This window comes from Sprattus sprattus (genome assembly GCF_963457725.1).
Source record: "Sprattus sprattus genome assembly, chromosome: 20".
NCBI classification, from domain to species: domain Eukaryota; kingdom Metazoa; phylum Chordata; class Actinopteri; order Clupeiformes; family Clupeidae; genus Sprattus; species Sprattus sprattus.
Window position 1 is genome coordinate 7,499,453 of NC_137918.1, and position 18,538 is coordinate 7,517,990.

At 44.8% G+C, this 18,538-nt stretch overlaps 1 protein-coding gene across 1 annotated transcript in view; it reads right to left on the minus strand.

Moving 5' to 3' along the window:
• Positions 1-15,752, minus strand: part of hivep1 (HIVEP zinc finger 1) — a gene marked incomplete at its 3' end in the record, with an annotated part of 64,851 nt that extends 49,099 nt beyond the window's left edge. Inside the window, exons 1-2 of the mRNA XM_080858734.1 lie at positions 15,667-15,752; positions 11,185-11,380 (exon numbers count right to left, since the gene is read on the minus strand). Coding sequence (XP_080714860.1) covers positions 11,185-11,224 — 40 coding nt within the window. The 5' untranslated portion in view covers positions 11,225-11,380; positions 15,667-15,752. The remainder of the gene's footprint in view (positions 1-11,184; positions 11,381-15,666) is intronic.
• Between the last annotated feature and the right edge of the window lie 2,786 nt (positions 15,753-18,538).

The window sequence follows — 18,538 nt, forward strand, 5'->3', positions numbered from 1 at the left end:
CATCTGACTTCAGCTTTGTCACACACACGTCACACATGTCACACACACACACACACACACACACACACACACACACAGACACACACACACACACATTGTAATAAGTTGACCTAAAACTGGTGGTGGATTCCAGAGTTACAGCGTCAAAGACAAGTGTTGGTTAAAAATGTCATATTGTGAATTTAGGGTTAGGGAACACAATCTTACAGAGTAGATTTACACAACATCATGCTTCTGATGAATAAGTAACATAATCTACATGGTATTTCATGAATATTAGTATAAATAATTTAGTAGAATAGCGATTGTAGGGCAAATTATTTTTTTCCGTAAAAAAAAAATTAGGTTTCCGTTTCACATTTTGGTGAATTCCGTTTTTTTTCGTTTCAGCTCATTTTGTTCACCCTGATGCAGATTGATGGCTCAAAATGAGTAAATAGTAAGTGCCACAAGTGACCTGACTCTTATGAGATTGTTGTTTGCCAGCCATCAACCGAACAGGAGACTAAAAAACATAACGTTTGCTCAGTGGTTTTGTTCTTCAATTAATTTGTGTTCATTGTTGCGATCGTTGTTGAGTTTATTTGAAAGAAATACAGCCTTGCAGGCCAAAATACAGGAGAAGTTTGGCGATTATCATGCACAAAATGAGGTTTCCGTCTGAAAGTTGCAATTCCGTTTCAAAGGGTACATTTTGCGAATTCTGTCCGTTTTCCGTAATCGCGGAAAATTGGCCCTGCCAAAATCGGCCCTACGATCGGTGTGTGTGTTGGTGTGTGATAGAGTGAGTGTGTACACAGCTACCCAACATAACACACACAACTACCAACACAACACACAGTTACCCAACATAACACACAGCTACCCAACATAACACACAGCAACCTCACATAACATACAGCAGCCTGACATAACATACAGCAGCCGCCTTAGTCCCTGCCTGCCTGCCTGCCTGCCTGCCTGAAGACAGCTGTTAAATACATGAGTTCCTGCAAGTGAGGTTTAAACTGTAAAAGGAAAAAAAAAAAAAAAGGAAAGAGATCTCTGAATGGAAAGATGAAACCATTCCAGGCCCTGAGGAGAGAGGGGGGGAGGAAGAGGAGAAGAGAGAGGAAGAGAGAGGAAGAGAAGGTGGGAGAGGAGATCTGTATCGGTGGGGCGGGTGGGAAGAGCATGTCATTGAGGGAGACAGCTTTTCTATTATTTCCTGTGGTGAATGAGAGCGGAGAGGAGAAGAGGAGAGATGAAGGGGATTGTGAGAGGAGAGGAGAAGGCGAATGAAAAAGGAGAGGAGAGGAGAAGAGAGGAGAAGGGGAATGAGAGAGGAGAGGAAAGAATAGGAGAAGGGGAATGAGAGAGGAGAGGAGAGGAGAGGAGAAGAGGGGAAATGAGAGAGGAGAGGAGAGGAGAGAAGGGGAATGAGGCTCTGTCTCTACTCAGTTGTTCCTTTCCATCTTTCATCAGCTCCTCATCACTATTTTACTTTAAGTTGCTTCCCTTTGTCTCTCCAACGGTTTCTTTCGGTCTCACTCTTCCTCATTGCATCTGTCTCACTCTTCCTCGTTGCATCTGTCTCACTCTTCCTCGTTGCATCTGTCTCACTCTTCCTCATTGCATCTGTCTCACTCTTCCTCATTGCATCTGTCTCACTCTTCCTCATTGCATCTGTCTCACTCTTTCTCGTTGCATCTGTCTCACTCTTCCTCATTGCATCTGTCTCACTCTTCCTCATTGCATCTGTCTCACTCTTCCTCATTGCATCTGTCTCACTCTTCCTGTTCTCTGAATCCCTGAAAATCAGGATCACCCTACCTTCTCATGAATGAACTCCCACTCCCTCCCTCTCTCTCTCCCTTTCTCGCTCTCTTTCCCTCTCTGTGACTGTATCTCCTCTCTCTGTCCTGCTTATGCGCCCTCTTGCTCCACCTCATGTTCTTTCTCTGTTTTTCTTTGGGTTTTAAGTGTATTATTTTTTTACCTTTAACCTAAAGATCTTTATGCTGGTAATAAAGGAAACTTAAAAGTCAGTCTCCTACTCTCCCTCTCCCTCTCTTGTCCTCTCCCCCACTCTCTCTCAATTCAAATGGCTTTATTGGCATGAATGTACAATACACTGTTGCCAAAGCACTAATAATAATAACAATATAATAATAACAATAGTAAAAATAAGAATTGGTAATGCAGGAACAGATAAATTATGTAAATACCAAGTAAAACGAATAGATACATAAAAAAGTAGTCATTACAATTCATTAATTATAATAATTACATAAAGAATAATAATAATAATTAAAAAAAAAAACATATACAGTAATAGATAAGAATAGATAAAAAACAAACAAACAAAAAAACTATGAGTTCAGGCCTATGTTTATAGGTGATATGGCCTGCTCACGGAGGATGTGTCTCTCTCTTTCTCTCTCTCTCCCTCCATCCCATCTCTTTCTCTCTCTCCCATCTATCTCTCTCTCTACCATCTATCTCTCTCTCTACCATCTCTCTCTCTCTCCCATCTCGCTCTCTCTCTCTCTCCCCCATTCCTCTCTCTCCCTCTCTCTCTTCCCCTTTCTATATCTCTATCTATCTATCTCTCTCTCTCTCTCTCTCTCTCTCTCTCTCTCTCCCCCCTTCTCTCTCTCTCCCACATAAGAGTCCAGCAGTGGGACACAAGGAACAGCACCTGCAGACAAAGGCTCATGCTGCTCCGTTTCCCTGGCAACAACTACACTCGGCTCTGCTTGTGCAAACCATTAAGCATCGCCAGCTCTTCTTTCTCTCTCTCTCTCTCTCTCTCTCTCTCTCTCTCTCTCTCTCACACACACACACACACAACCCCATATTAGGGCTTCCGAGCTATCTTTGCATTTGTCAAATATCTGCATTTTTTTGTGTGTCTTGAAGCTACAACCAATTAGCTGCCTTCATTTCATCCCATCCTTAAAAATCACACCCCCTGGGGCAGCATGAGGGGGACATCACGACGGAGACACGCTCCGTTGTGCATTATTCTATAAATAACGCACACTGGGAGCTCCAAGACGCTTGCCATGCTGCATATGTCCACGAGAGCGGGATGGAATCTCCGCTGGTTTCTCATGTTGCTGTCCATCTATCCGTAGGCAAAGAGATGAGAGATAGGAGATGATCTGGCCAACATCACCCAATTTCCATTGGCAGCACAGAGACGACTATGTGCTATACCCATTAAATGTATCAAGCTAAAGCCATCCATATAGAACTAAGAGTGACGCTGTTAACCCAATGATGGCTGTTTAACCTTGGCTACAGGCAAGACGGACACGGAGAAGAACGGCTGTTCTCCTCCCTTCCTCTCTCCTCTCCTCTCCTGCCTCCCCTCCTCTCCTCTCTTTTCCTCTCCTCCTCAGGCTGAGTCATCTATACAACCGCTTCAGGGGCCCAGCACGCACGTGTGCACATGCACACACGCACGCACGCACGAACGCACGCACAGACATACGCACATGCAAATACACATTAACATAAAAATGCACAAATGCATTTGGAAAAAAATAAGCATTTCACCAGACAAAAATAGAATACAGACAGACAATGAAAATACCACTAACAAAACACACACACACACACACACACACATATATATATATACTGTATATATATATAGGTGCCTTGCTGCCTAAAACAGGTGGGAGGTGTTAGTGCTGGATGAGTCATCATCATCTGATAAGCAGGCAGCGCTTGACTGACATTCAAAATGAAAGTCTGCACACACACAGATCTGGGCTGATGAGCAGGCAGGTGGGTGGAGGCCACAAGACAGAAGAAGCACAGAGAATAAAAGAGACGGAAGCTGAGAAAGAAAGATAATAAAAGAGAGAAGAAGCAGAGAGAATAAAAGAGACGGAAGCTGAGAAAGAAAGAGAAAGAGAATAAAAGAGAGAAGAAGCACAGAGAATAAAAGAGACGGAAGCTGAGAAAGAAAGAGAAAGAAAATAAAAGAGAGAGAAGAGAGAAGAAGCAGAGAGAATAAAAGAGACGGAAGCTGAGAAAGAAAGGGAAAGAGAATAGAAGGGACAGAGAGAAAGCGAGAGAGAGAGAGAGAGCATCTTATCTGGAAGGGTCCTCAAGCCTTCCTAATTTAGAAGGCTCTCCCAGGACTCTCTCCATACTCCAAGCCAAGACCATGTTCTTTTCCGAAATGATTCGATTGGAAATTTTGACACACACACCAAGTCTCTCCAAAACACCCAGCCTACCCAGTGCCTTGAGCCCATGGACCTGCATCCTTTGGGTTTGAACACGGCTTGAAGTGTGTTACAGAAACACAGGTTTACCTCCCACACAGACACAAGGAACTCTGGGAGCTGAGGTGCTCACTGATGAGATCATTTACTGGAATTTCAGTGATGGCACTTGTTAAAACACAAACACACGAATACACAGACACTCAGGCATACATATACACAAACAGACACATAGATCATTGTGAATTTGTGTGTGCACACACCACACACACACACACAAAAGAAAGGGGGAGATCAAAGGTCATCAGGTCACCTACTCACAATCCTCATCATCAACATTCAATTACCCGCGCAGGGCCTGGCTAGTATGTTAGCATTAGGATTTCCTGAATGGAGATCTGTGGGGGAATACTTCTCTGAATGGAGATCTGTGGGGGAATACTTCTCTGATTGGAGATCTGTGGGGGAATACTTCTCTGCACTTCTCCCCCCCCCCCCCCCCCCCTGAGCTCATGGCAACCACCTCAGACCTCCTCCCTCCTCACCTCCCGTCCTAACAATCTCATGGTAGTAGAAACAAAGATGGTTGTTGGGAAGGTGAGGAGCGCCATTTGTTGAGAGCTGTACAAAAAGCTTTGCTTGTGAAGAGTAGAAGAGGAGAGAGCACTCAATTTAAAGCATATTTACTGCCAGCGCAGAAAACCGCTAGGAGCCTAAACTGCTGAAACCCAACGGGTGCTCTCTATAGGCATTCTCTCTTTTTGTATGCATATTCATCATAAACACCTATCTCTCCCTTTCTCTCTCTCCCAATCTTTCGCTTTCCACTTCTCACTTTATGTATGTCTTTCTGTCTCCCTCCCTCCTTCCCTCCCTCCCTCTCTTTGTCTCATGCTCTCCCCTTCATTTACTTTCTACTTCTCTCTTTCTGTCTCTTTCCCTCTCTCTCTCTCTCCCTCCTTCCTTCTCTCTCTCTCTCTCCCTCCTTCCTTCTCTATCTACCTTTCTCTCTGTCTGTCTCCCCCCCTTTCCTTCGCTCTCCCTCCTTCTTTCTCTTTCCCGGTCTCCTTCCCTCTCTCCCTCCCTCCCTCTTTCCCTCAGAGTGAAGCGTTTCTCCGAGGCTAGCACTAAGTTAAGCAGGCGGCCCTGAACCTGTTACGGCCCGTCTGTTGTAGTTACTGTTGCTAAAACGCAGGGTTATTCCTGCCTCTGGGAGAGAAGTTCCCTTTGTGCCAATCTCACCGCTTTCACACAGTCTAATTTGATGCTACACGACGGAAAGACTGGTTTGGCTGCATAAGCATGACACAACATGTAAAAATCCGGTTAACACATTCGGTTAACTCTTTCCCTGCTTCGTGCTATAACTACAGTACTGCACACTGCTTTACTGGAAAAGCCACATTGAATAGGTTATTTATGTGTTTATTTTGTTTATTGTTGTCTTTAAAACATAGTTTACAAAAGGTAAAGAATATATAGTTGAGAATGCAGCAGAAATAATGTCTATAAAACTTCTGACGAAAGTTAACTTGCAGTACCTGCGCTTTGATGCACTGATTTCAAATTATATGAAATGTTAAATAAACCTTAAATCCATCTCATGGATAAAAGGACAATAGAGTATAGAGTATAAAAAATGCTGGCAAAGTGACCTTTTCATTTTAAAATTTTTAGGTGATTATTTTAAAGTTAAAGCAGCACAACGGATCAATAGCTATTCGCTAACGGTATGCTAGCAGCTAAAACTAACAAAATCTCTTGAAATGCGCTGACTTTGACATTATGACAAACAAGTTACTCAACAACTGTCCTTGCACAGTCAAACATTAAGCAAGTGCAACACAAGACAAAGAAAGACGGCAAATAAGCTACTAACTAGTTCTGCAGACAGTAGAAAGTCGTGTGGCCACAGGCAAAACTACAGAACGAAGTTATATGCCTATGGACCCTGGTATGGCAATGGCACGGAGGCGATTCTCCATATTTAAAGTAATTGTAGCGCCCCAATTTTTTTCAAGCTGTTATTTTAAGGTTAAACTGCTTATCCTAACCCTAATCCTGAAGTAAAATTGTTGCATTGTGTTACTTTAATATTATTGTTTTAAAAGTTATTGTTATTTTAACTCAACCATCTGACTCGGACCTGCCCTAGGCACAATCCTGCAGTCACACGACCAGAGGCAGAGGGGGTGAGGCAATGTGTGTGTGCCTACGTGTGTGTGTGTGTGTGTGTGTGTGTGTGTGTGTGTGTGTGTGTGTGTGTGTGTGAGGGGGGGGTGGGGCGGGTTATGTCAGTCCTTGACCCCGGCCCGACCCTGGCACGGGTGTGATCTGCTGGGTAAAGGAGAGGGCGTCAACAAGAGGGACAGGAGTAGAGGGCGATGACATAGCCAGGGGGGCGGGGGGCGGGGGCGGGGGGCGGGGGGCTGGGGGGGTCTGTAGGCCTTTGGGGAGTGTGAGAAGAGACAAGCCCAGCACGAGACTCTTACAGACCGAGCAAACAGGACGATCCATCAGCCATTACCCAGAGAGCGGCACTGCCCCCTTCTTCTGTTTTTGCCCAGGCCAGACGTGTATGATTCAAGCCTAGCGGGAACACTTGACAGGAAGCTGCAAACCCCTGTTTACCGTCATGGCCGACCTGCAGTGAAACGCAGTCGAACGCTGTCAAATGCAACTGCCGTGACTCAGAGCTGTTGAAGGTAACCTGAGGTTGAGTTTGAAAGGTGGGCAAATAATAAATACATGAAAACACACACACACACACACACACACACACACACACACACACACACACACACACACACACACACACACACACCTTTGCATGTCTTTGGGAACGATTATCACATGGAAACCGTGGTAAAGAAAGGGGCTTCCCAAGAAGCTAAAGATAAAATTGTAGGCAGCAATGACGCAATGCAGATCACACACACACACACACACACACACACACACCTTGCCTTTTATCTATCTAGCAACAGGTTACATCAGAGGAGAAGATTGCTCAACTATCTCTCTACCCTCCACTAAACCAATCGGTCAGATGAGACTGGTGATCTGGTTGATCATTAACCAGTACCGGTCGTCACACAGATTGAACGCTGGTCAAACATTCACCATTCAGCCATTTCGCAGGAACCGTCAGGGCCTGCTGCTTTAGTTCTCCATCAGGTTCCACAAGGACTTCTAAATGGGCAGGCAAAAAAGGAACGTTTTCTTAACCGAGTTCCTCATCCGACTCTGCGGGTGACCTGCAAGCGGAGCGAAGAATGCAAGACAAGGGCCGGGGAAAAAAACTGAAAAGTAAGGGAGAGTGGAAAAATCACAGCAGGGGATCCTTAATTTAAAGAGAGGTATGCAACACGGCCCCCGTAAAAACAACACATGCCCAACGAGCACGGGCAGTTTTCAGGGTACAATAAAAATAGGAGGGGGGGGGGGGGGGGGGGAGAGAGAGAGAAAGAGAGAGGGGGAGGGAGAGAGACAGAGAGAGAGAGAGGAGGGAGAGACAGAGACAGAGAGAGACGGAGAGAAAGAAAGTGAGAGGGGAGGGAGAGAGAGAGAGGGAGAGGTGAGAGGGGGAGAGAGAGAGGGGGGAGAGGAGAGAGAGGGGGAGAGAGAGAGAGAGAGAGAGAGGAGAGAGAGAGGGTGAGAGAGAGAGGAGAGAGAGAGGGTAAGAGAGGGAGGGAGAGAGAGAGAGGAGAGAGAGGGTGAGAGAGGGAGGGAGGGAGGGAGGGAGGGAGAGAGAGAGAGAGGAGGGATACTTCCCTGTGTTGCTCACTGACCTGGATTTTTGGTGCCAAAAAAGGCCGTCGTTCTCTTGCACAGGGAGTAACTGAAAACTGTTTGCCATTCCGCCATTAAAACTTGTAGCTTAAGCATTAGCGTAGCGGCGATTCATAGAAATGTTACCCCTTAACGTTGTCTTAAGACTCTCCCTAAGTTATCCACAAATTCATCATCAGACAGGGGTCATCCAAATGACCTGCTTACTGAGCCACAACCTGTAAAGTCTGTTTATAGCTTGTGTTAGCATCAGCAACTGCACTACCGTTACTATGACAGTGACGGATAGCGGCATTAGATAACATGAGTTATGTTCCACAGAATATGAATCAATACTTATTTGAATGAGTATGACCAATATGTTTACATATTATGGGATTCAGTTCTGTGGTTACTCAGTGTTCTTCGCTTGGTCAGTTTGGAAAGTGTAAAAGTTAATGTTTCAGCAAAAAACCCAGGTACACACACACACACACACACACACACACACACACACACAGACACACACACACACACACACACACACACACACACACACACACACACACACACACACACACACACACACACACACACACACACACACACACACACACACACACACACACACACACACACACACACACACACACACACATCCCCTGGAGTAATTGCAAGGCTTTTTCCCTGAGGCTGTAAACCTAATGTTGTGGAAAAAATGACCCCAAGCGCAGAGGAAAGGGAAGCAATGGTGTGCGCTCACCAACCAACCGACCAATCTCCAACACTTCACTCCGCATGAACACTGGGATTTTACACCTGGTCTGTCAGACATATTATACGTCAGGTTGGAACTTTCCGAAGATTCCAAACACTCTCCCTCTCTCTCTCTCTCTCTCCCTCTCTCCCTCTCTCCCTCTCTCCCTCTCTCCCTCTCTCCCTCTCTCCCTCTCTCTGCCCAACTGTGCCATGTCTAGCCTCTTAAATGGTGGGAAAATACCTGCTGTAAAAGAAAATAAATAAATAGATAAATAAATATAACCTCCTGGCATTGGAGGGTCTGCTTAGGCTGAATGGCTCAAAGGTCCCTGAGAGGTTGAGTAAGGGTGGAGCAGGCCTGGTGACAGGGATGGGAGGGAGACAGCAAGACAGACAGACAAACAGACAGGCCTGGGGACAGGGATGGGAGACAGACAGACAGACAGACAGACAGGCCGGTCTGCTTAGTGACCAGCTGTTTGAGAAAAGTAAACACAAGACTCGGAGGAGGGTGGGGGGGGGGGGGTTTCCACACTTCCTGCCTGTTTGCCCGCAAACTGCGTCACAAGAGCATTCCTAAGTCACGAGATGGGAGAGGGAGCTCGCTCACACACACACAGACACACAGACACAGACACACACACACACACATACACCCATGCTGAAGAGGACACTTGTTTGAAAAACTAAAAAAATAAACATAAGAGGTGTGATGATGGTTCTTTGTCCCCTTGACGAGGCTCTGACAGTCAGGCAGACAGGGCCTGGAACTATACAGTATGACATGCAGGGAGGTTCCCTCTTCTGGAACACTGGTCTCCATGACATCAGTACACAAGCAGACAACAAAGCACAGAGACAGAGGGAGGGAACTCGGGTTCAGACAGAGAGAGAGAGAGAGAGAGAGAGAGAGAAAGAGAGAAAAAGAGAGAGAGAGAGAGACCACTACGCTTCACTGCCCATCCAAAGAGCAAAGGCCGATCTACAGACACGCTGTCCCCTGCGTGTGACACACACACATAAAATGTAAATCACCCGATGTCCTTTCGGGTTACACCGATGAGTATGTTTGCCAAGTAAATTGTGTATTGTGTCCGTAAAGGGGCCGGTCTGAGAGAAATTAATTCTGCTGGAATGTTATTGATGGACAGGGAATGTGGGAATGGGATTTGGACTGATCGGCCTGAAAATGTCCTTTCTAACATTTCAGGAAAGTGGAACAAAAAAAAAGAAAAGAAATTCTGACAAATGAAGAGTAAAATTAATAATGATCATCATATTACTAAATAAATAAATAAATAAATAGAGACTCGACAACTACGCCCCACAGGGAAATATTAACACAGTATATTATGGCTCAATTATTGATGATGTTTTGACAAATAAGCTCCAGACAAAAACTAATGAGTATGCAAAGGAAGTTACATAATTAAGAGTAGTCACTAAACTCTACGTTGAGTTTTTGGAAGTCACTTCCTGCTGAACACAGCTGACATGCCCAACTCAAACAGAAGAAGAAGAAATGGAACCCTAACCGCCTTTATGGGTGAGAACATGGCTCCGCATGTGTATGCATGAACGTGCATGGCATGTGAAACACCTACAAACTAAATTACACCAACTGTGAAAAACATTTCATCCCACACAGAACCTGACCGTGAAAGCCAGCACTCTCAGCATCAGCAGTGATACTTAGATCAATAACCAGCCACATTATTTCCAGACTTCTTTACAAACATGCCTTGGACAAAAATGACAAATTATTCAGAGTGGATAGTTGGCTACTCAAAGCATGTCCTTCTCAGCCTTAACCACATTTTCCAAATCCATTTCATCCTGGCGAATGACAAATGGACAAACATGCCTGAGCAAGGTAATAAGTCACCCAGCTGGTTCCCTCCCCTGACCCCTGTATGGGTCAACCATCCTTAAAGTCCTCCACTCTGCCTTTCCTCCTGTCTTTCCCAACCTGTAAGGGATGCACCAATACCACCTTTTCCAGGCCGAGTATAGGTACTTACATTTTTGTAATTGCTGATACCAAGTACCAATACAAGTACTTAATAAGGTAGTATTTTTACCGCTAAAAAAACAATTACCATCAAAATGCAATGAATTTGAAGACCAGTGTTATTTCCATCATATGTCCTCTGGTTGTTACAAAATAAATTATTAATAATAATATAAATATAAAATAACAATACAGGGCATTTCATGCACTGTAATAACAGGAGGCTATTTCCAACCAAAATTAATAAGAATTCAACTTTCTTTGTACACAAAACAGTGATATGGGTGAATTCCTACTACCTATCCAACATCACTCATCTGCCCAGAGGGCCGCAGCGGCTCTTGCTGACGCCTCAGACATCAAGGCCAGAGCGCCAGGTTGCTTTGTTTGCTTGGCTTGGTTTTGCTTTGCTTTTCTTACCTTTCAGGTTTTTGGGGTGGTTTTGCTTGGTGCGCGGCATGATTTTGTTCACTCCCCCCTGACCTTCTTCAGCCACTCATGGTCTGAAGAGACGCAGCGCATGGAATGGGCCGGAAGGCGTCTCGGGAAGGCGTCTCGGAGAAGGAGCGGGAGAGCAGAACCCCTAGTCCACACAAGAGGGGCAGACGTGGTTCATCTGGAGCAAAAGACAAAAAGAAATGTGGGAAGAAGAAAGAAACACACACACACACACACACACACACACACACACACACACACACACAAACTAAGATCTAACTGGATCCCATGTAATCAAAATGCATTTGATTTTGTCAGACGCAATCTCCTTATACGGCCCCTGCTATGTGTCAAGGCAGAACAACAGAAAATCATTCATAAATGCCTAGCTGCTTCATTCAGTTCACACAAACACACACACACACACACACACACACACACACACACACAGCAGAACAACAGAAAATCATTCATAAACGCCTAGCTGCTTCATTCAGTTAATTCAGTTAATTCCAACAGGTTGGCTACTCAGTGACTCTGGCCCAATCATGTCACGCAGCTATGTGTCGGTGTCTGACAGAGGAGACAGTGTGAGAAGTCCACACAGCCCTGACACACATATAAGGCCACGAAAGCAGGGTATCTCCCCAGGCTACTGTTGAAGTCGGAGCATCCGGTTTGGTGTCTGTGGGCCGGTGGCATCTCTCTCTGCGTTCCCCTTGGTTTTTAAACGGGTAAGTGGAGAGGTGGTGACGGAGGTCCTGCACAATGCCCTCCTGTGTGTGCCAAGCTGTCGGCACTTTTGGCAGCCATTAGCCGATGGCTGTAAGGCTGGCAGAGTGGTTTCTATCAAGCCCATCTCCTTATAAAAATTCACGACGTATCAATCCTCAGGGGATATACAAACACCAGAGAGTGGAGGTGGGTTGTGAATCTCCTCACTCTGCTTTCTGCAGTCAAAGACCTTTGTTGTATTGTCTTTGAATGCCCTTTCCAATGCCATGGTGCACCAACTAATCATAGTCCCTATGCAAATTTTTGGCTCAAAAAACAACAGCAGGCCGAGAAGGGGAGGCTGGTGTTAAATGTTACCCTAACCACAGCATGGAAAAAAGCAAACGTATAGCTCATTCAGCTCACAGTTAAAGAGCATGCAACTGCACAACTGCCTGTTGTGCTCAGTTCAGCCACCTACACCCAGGGGTTGAAGTGGGCCGGAACGCTCCGGTACTCAGTACCGGCACCTCAGATAAATTAATAAATAAATAGATTCTTTTTTTTTTTTTTTAATGTTAAGGCCAGTCCACACCAAAGATTCGCGACGAGACGAGACGGTTTTAGAACGTCGCAGAGAACAATCGCAGCGGTGTGAACTGGCAGTTGCAGAGCGTCTCATGCCGCAATATCATCCCCTAGCCCCGCCTTGTTCATCCCTCTGACAAACACGCTTCGCGCGAAAAAAAAACAGTTAACCTGTCAGTTCAGTTGAGAGCGCGACGCTTTGTGGTAAGTGTTTAGACTGTTCCAGTCAGAGCGAGTGCATGTTGGAGTCCAAGGTGAAGTAGTAAGCTAAAGTCTAACGTCTATATTTTAAATAGGGCAACAAACACAACTTAAAGAAAGAACCAGGCTTTTAGTTATTCGTTTTCTATCACTCTGGCCCTGACTGAGAATGACGAACATTAACAATGGTTAACTGCAACTAGTTGGTTATTGGCTAGCACGTCAGCTTGTCAGATAGACAAAAAATGTGAGTACCGGTACTTGTTTCCTAATTGGAAAACACGTTGGTAATGTTATGTCTTCATAATTTCCTTCTTAAAGATGGAGGAGGATCGAAATAAGAGAGGGTGTAAACGAAAAATAACTGATTTTTTCCAAGGGTAAGAATTTGTCTGGAAATGGTGCCTAAACAGTCATTCTTTTTAGATTTTCTTTTAAAATCAAGCAATTGATAGTCTAAGAAGTATACCAAGCATTGTTGCTATGTCATGTTTTGATGATACATTTAACAGTAAAATATTTTTAATTTAATAACTGAAGTCTGACTCTGCAGTGTTGTTTATTAATGGCTGTGTGAGTGGACAGTCCAGGCCATGGAACTAAGTAGGCACTGTGTAATTTGCGCTGTGATTACTGTGTAAGAATGACTAAGATTTGGCCTGATGCAGAACAGATTTCGTTATCCATTTTCACTGTTGCAGTCATCAAGGCTGATTTAAGTGTCATTTTCCAAATTCCTTATCTTCACCGTGATTAGGGGAATGAAAGCAGCCCAGGTCATAGCCCTGACCAGCATCAAGAGTAGCAGCCCAGCATCAGCCCAGCATCAGCACCACCTGTACAGCACACCTGTCACCATTCAGAGAGAAGACCTACAGTATATCACTATACTGTATATGTAGCCTACTAAAGAACTAAGTGGTTTACAGCATAAACATCTATCTAGGCCAACATTCTAAAATGTGTGAATCGCTTAAATGCTATGAGTTTCAAATCTAAATGTCAGCACTTATTGTTCATTTCCAGCTGGCCATCCCCAAAATGCACCAGAATACAGGAAATCATATTTACCAAATTCAAAATTTTCTCATGGAACCAAATAGGGGCCCAAAGGCTCATGATCCATCCCTGGTTTAGGTCTTTGGTTAGACCTCCTTATATCACTGTGATTAAAAAAATATAGGAATGGGTGATTTCAACGCCGCCGCCACCAGACACCAAATACCCCCCGCCACGGCCGCCGCCAGATCCACCAAATACCCCCCCGCCACCGCCACCACACCGGAAAATAGAGTACCCCCACCTACCAAATCCCACTTTAACCACTGCCTACACCCATCGCTGCAGGAGGTGCAGCAGAGTTGGGGTGGATTGCAATGCAGTTACAATGTCTGACAGCATCTGGTTTTAACTGATCATGGCTGTCTGATCTGACTGTCATGTATGTTTTGTGTTATTATTATATTTTTATATAAGCCAGATGCTGCTAAATTTAACGTGGAGAAATATGTAGCTGCTGCAGTGTTTTAGCACGCAAGGCTCCCCTGGTTTTTCTCGGGCTCCCCAGCAATGTTACATTTGGCAATATTACACAACACTTACTACAACTCAAAGACTCTTTCCCATGCAGCAGTACATGTGCACAGCGGGCTACGGCAATGACATCATCTCACTGTGGACTCGGCACCAACGTACACAGCGCATGCACCAGGTCATACAGACAGCGAGGACAACGAAAGTCACCTAATGAAAAACGGGTAGCCTATACAATCACACTATCGCCCACATAATTGTTCTCCTTTGTAAACGTAACCGTGTGTGACGCAGTAGGTGCATTCTGCATAAGACGCACAGACGGCACGGGATGTGCAGCGAGATGCGACGCACGGTACCGATTCACTAATCACAGGATGTGTCACGTCTTCTTATATTAACGTCGGTCCCGTCCTCCAGGAGCAGTCATAGCCTACCTGTCGATGCTGAACCACCGGTCCGCTTTGACAGCTAGTCGCCACTCCAGAACAATGGGTCACTGGACGTTTTCCATGCCAACCACCGAGACCACCCCACTCCCACCTCCCTCATCAGTCAGTTTCTTTCTGGATGTCCTTTTTTAATAAATGTTGCCAGGCGCAGAAGAAGTTTCAATTATGTATGCTAACCTAGTAGTTGCCCATGCGCGTCTGCAGGTGCCAGATTCCACGTGTTGGGCAGTTACCCTGCAAAACTATCCGATTATTTTGAGGGCTAATTGGGGTAAATGCAGGTTGATGCGAAAACAAGGTGTGGAAATTGCGTATTCCTCTCTGTACGGACACATGAGTGCGCGCGAACAGAGGGAGGAGCCGGGGAAAACCCCTTAGAGCCTGCAACAGGACTCGGAAGGGCACTTCCCCGATTTGACAAATTATGCCGAACTACAGGCTACCTAACAATTTAAATCTCTTCGTCTGTAATTATCTAACTTGTCTGGAACGCCACGTTTATACATTTCCCCCCAATTACGAGACGAACGTTTCACCTACCTGTCGAAGGAGACGTGCCTCTGAGGGAAAGCTCTGTTGCGGACTTCATAAACATTACAGACACACACTCCGCCACACATTAGAATGCATCAGACGTCTACTCCAAAACATTGCAAGAGGCAACCACAAAAACACGGAGTGGCTCAACCCTCTGCAAACATTCTCAATAACAACTGCGATTTCCTATGATTTTCCCTTCATGTTCAGGGATATTCTAAGAAAGATTAATGGACTGTAACATGTCTTCTGCGGGGCTATACATTGATAGAACTAGCCCTTGCTTGCTACATCATGGTCCAACAACAACCGCTGCAGCCACACGAACCCCCGACAGCCAGCCAGCACCGCAGAGCACGTTAGCATACCGTACACCTAGAAAAGGCAACTAATAACTTCATGCCCCAAACTCTTAATAGACTGGATAGTTCATACTTACAAGTGCAGTCTTGGCTGTTGTCAGGGTTTTCCTCTATCTCACACCTTAACGGTAAGGGGGAAAGGTCTGTTTTTTTTTCTCTGCCCTCTCTCACTTTCTATTGCAGGAAACGGACAGGCCCTCTGACGTCAGCGGGGGTCCCGTCTCCGCCTCTCAACCAGAGGAAACCAACCTAGGGAGGCTCGCGAGGTTCGAAAGGACATGCGAGAAATGTATGTTTATTAACGTATGAATAAACTGTCAAATCATAAACAGATTTTACGATTTCTAAATTACATTCCTTTTGGAGTATATGTCTGTCTTAACACTATACCAACCATAATATAATATAAATGTAAACGTCGCTGCCCGTGTCTCCCCTTTCTATTACCCCCTTCGAACATAGTTTGGGACTGACGGTTATCCCGGAGGTTCCTTGTTGTCAGGTCACGTTGTGCCCCTCCGCTACTCGCTGGGCTTTCCCACCCAGCCTATCGCTCAAAACATTGGCGAATCCAATCAAATTGAGACTTTCACTTCGACTTTGTATCCGCCGAAAATCTATTGTGTAAGATTCAGGGAGAATGCACATCGTTATGTAATTTTCAACGGAAGGACGTATTCGCATGTTATGCCGTTCTAGCATGCTACATCTCACTAGGCTATCGCTTCAGTTGACATCATAGATTTACAGTGGAAGACAGTAGCTTATTTTGTGTCTTTTCTCATAGTCTATGAATAACATCTATAGGCTATTTAGAAATTGTGAAATGAAACAAACGGGTAAAAAGCGAAGGTAGTGCAATTTGGTTTTTACCTATATTTTAAGATGTAGGCTAAATGTTATAAACTACACAATTTTAAACAGTTCGTGAGCCAACCTATAATAACCTTTAATACCTGATCTCAGGTAGCCTTATTAACGGCTAACTTATTGCGCTAATGCGATTTAACATGGAATGGAATGCAATGCCTGTCAGAAGGTGAAACTACAACTGGTCCAAGTTTAGTCCACCCCTTAGATCAGTGGTTCTCAATGTTTGGGGCGGGTCCCCTGGGGGCTGAGGGTGAAACACCTAAGCAACCAACTACAGGACAGTTTTGTATAGCAGTGCACAGCACAGGCCTACAACTAACCTATTTTGAGATGAGTTCATAGCTTACTTTGTAGGCCTATTTATATAACGTGGGCAGGCCTACCGTTTAGTGGAGGGGACTGCTAGCCTAGTTAGTAATACAGCCGACATAGTCAGTAGAGTAGGCTACTCAGGCGTATCCAGAACGTATTCAGATGTTCAGATGAATTATGTTGCAGCCTTGTGCTAAAATAATTTAAATACATTTTTCCCTCATCAATCTTGGCTCAATACAACATAATGACAAAACGAAAACAGGATTTTAGACATTATTGAACATCTATTAAAAAGTAAAAAAAAACTAACATGAACGGTATGTGGATTGGTCACTCAGAAAGAAGTTAATAATGTAAAGCTGTTGTTAAACTTAACTGAAATTGAAAATGTTTAACTGTTCAAGTATAGACACATTGTTTCATAAAAGCTATTCGACAGCCAATGGCCCCCTGTGTTTTTTGATTCAAACAGTTTTTTCATTGTCAAAGGGGGACCTGCCATGAAACGTATGGGACCCACTGCCCTGAAAAGCTGTGTATATAATAAAAATAAGAATCACTGAAATCCAGGTCAGATGTCATGTTTATGAGAGATAGATAGCCTAGCCTAGCACTTCTTGGCTTCATGTTTATGAGCGATAGATAGCCTAGCGTACCCCCTCTTGGTATTTTATTGGCATTTGTGCGGGCTGTAACCCATGCCAAAACGCCGACACTAGCAAGAGCACTTACTGAGACACCACCAAATGAAAGTATTTCTACAATGCCCCTGTAAATAGCCACACTCATAAGCCAAGGCGCAGCACGAACATGTTCCCACAGAAATGTGTTATGATGAAAAGTGTCAAACAAAAATACTCTAAAAAGAATATCCTGTTTTCTCTTTACTCTTTGTGAATGTTTTTTTTTTCTCCCCTCGTTATTTTCCAGCCTGTGACGTAGCTCCCCAGAAAAGCCTATAGAGTGTGTCATCCCTTAGGGGACACGAGCGAAGTGATGTCACAGCACGCTGGATGGCAGGGGTATTTTTGGATCATCTCTGTGACAGGGGAAGAGTGCCCTCCAATGAGTTACCTCAGCTCCAACATCCTGGCTATATCCCCTCAATACACTACAATGAAAATAACCTAAAGGGGGGGGGGGGGGGGATAATAATAATTTCTACAAAAGCCCTTTGCCTTTTTTATCACTATGAGTGGGCGATGCTGACTGCAGACATGAGGTTCTTACACTGAGCCCTGCAGCATGTCCTCACAGACCTCCTGCTTTTGTTTCTCTCTCAGCCTTTTCGTCTTGTGTGACGCATCCTATCCCCCCCACAGCTCCGCATGCAGAAGGCCTGCTCCACACACACATTCACACACACAGACACACATACACACACACACACACACATATAAACACACACACACACACATACATACACACACACACACACTCACACACACACCTGCTGCCATGGAGTGGATAAATAGGGACTTTAAACACAAGCTGTTTGTGCTTGGTTAAATATACAGCCATAAATTTACGGGGTAAATTTTGACACATTAACCACATTCCTGTCCCAAGGTTGCAGGCTTGGTTAAAACAGCCGATTGGTTTATTCAGTGGCTGTTTCTTCAAACAATCGGACACTCCAGAGAGAATGTCTGTGGACGATTAAAACTGAAGTCATCCATGGCCTGGTTGGCTGAGGAGCTTTAGGATTCCGGAACATTCTCTAGCCACCCTCTGCCCCAGCCTGAACCCTGTACACGTACA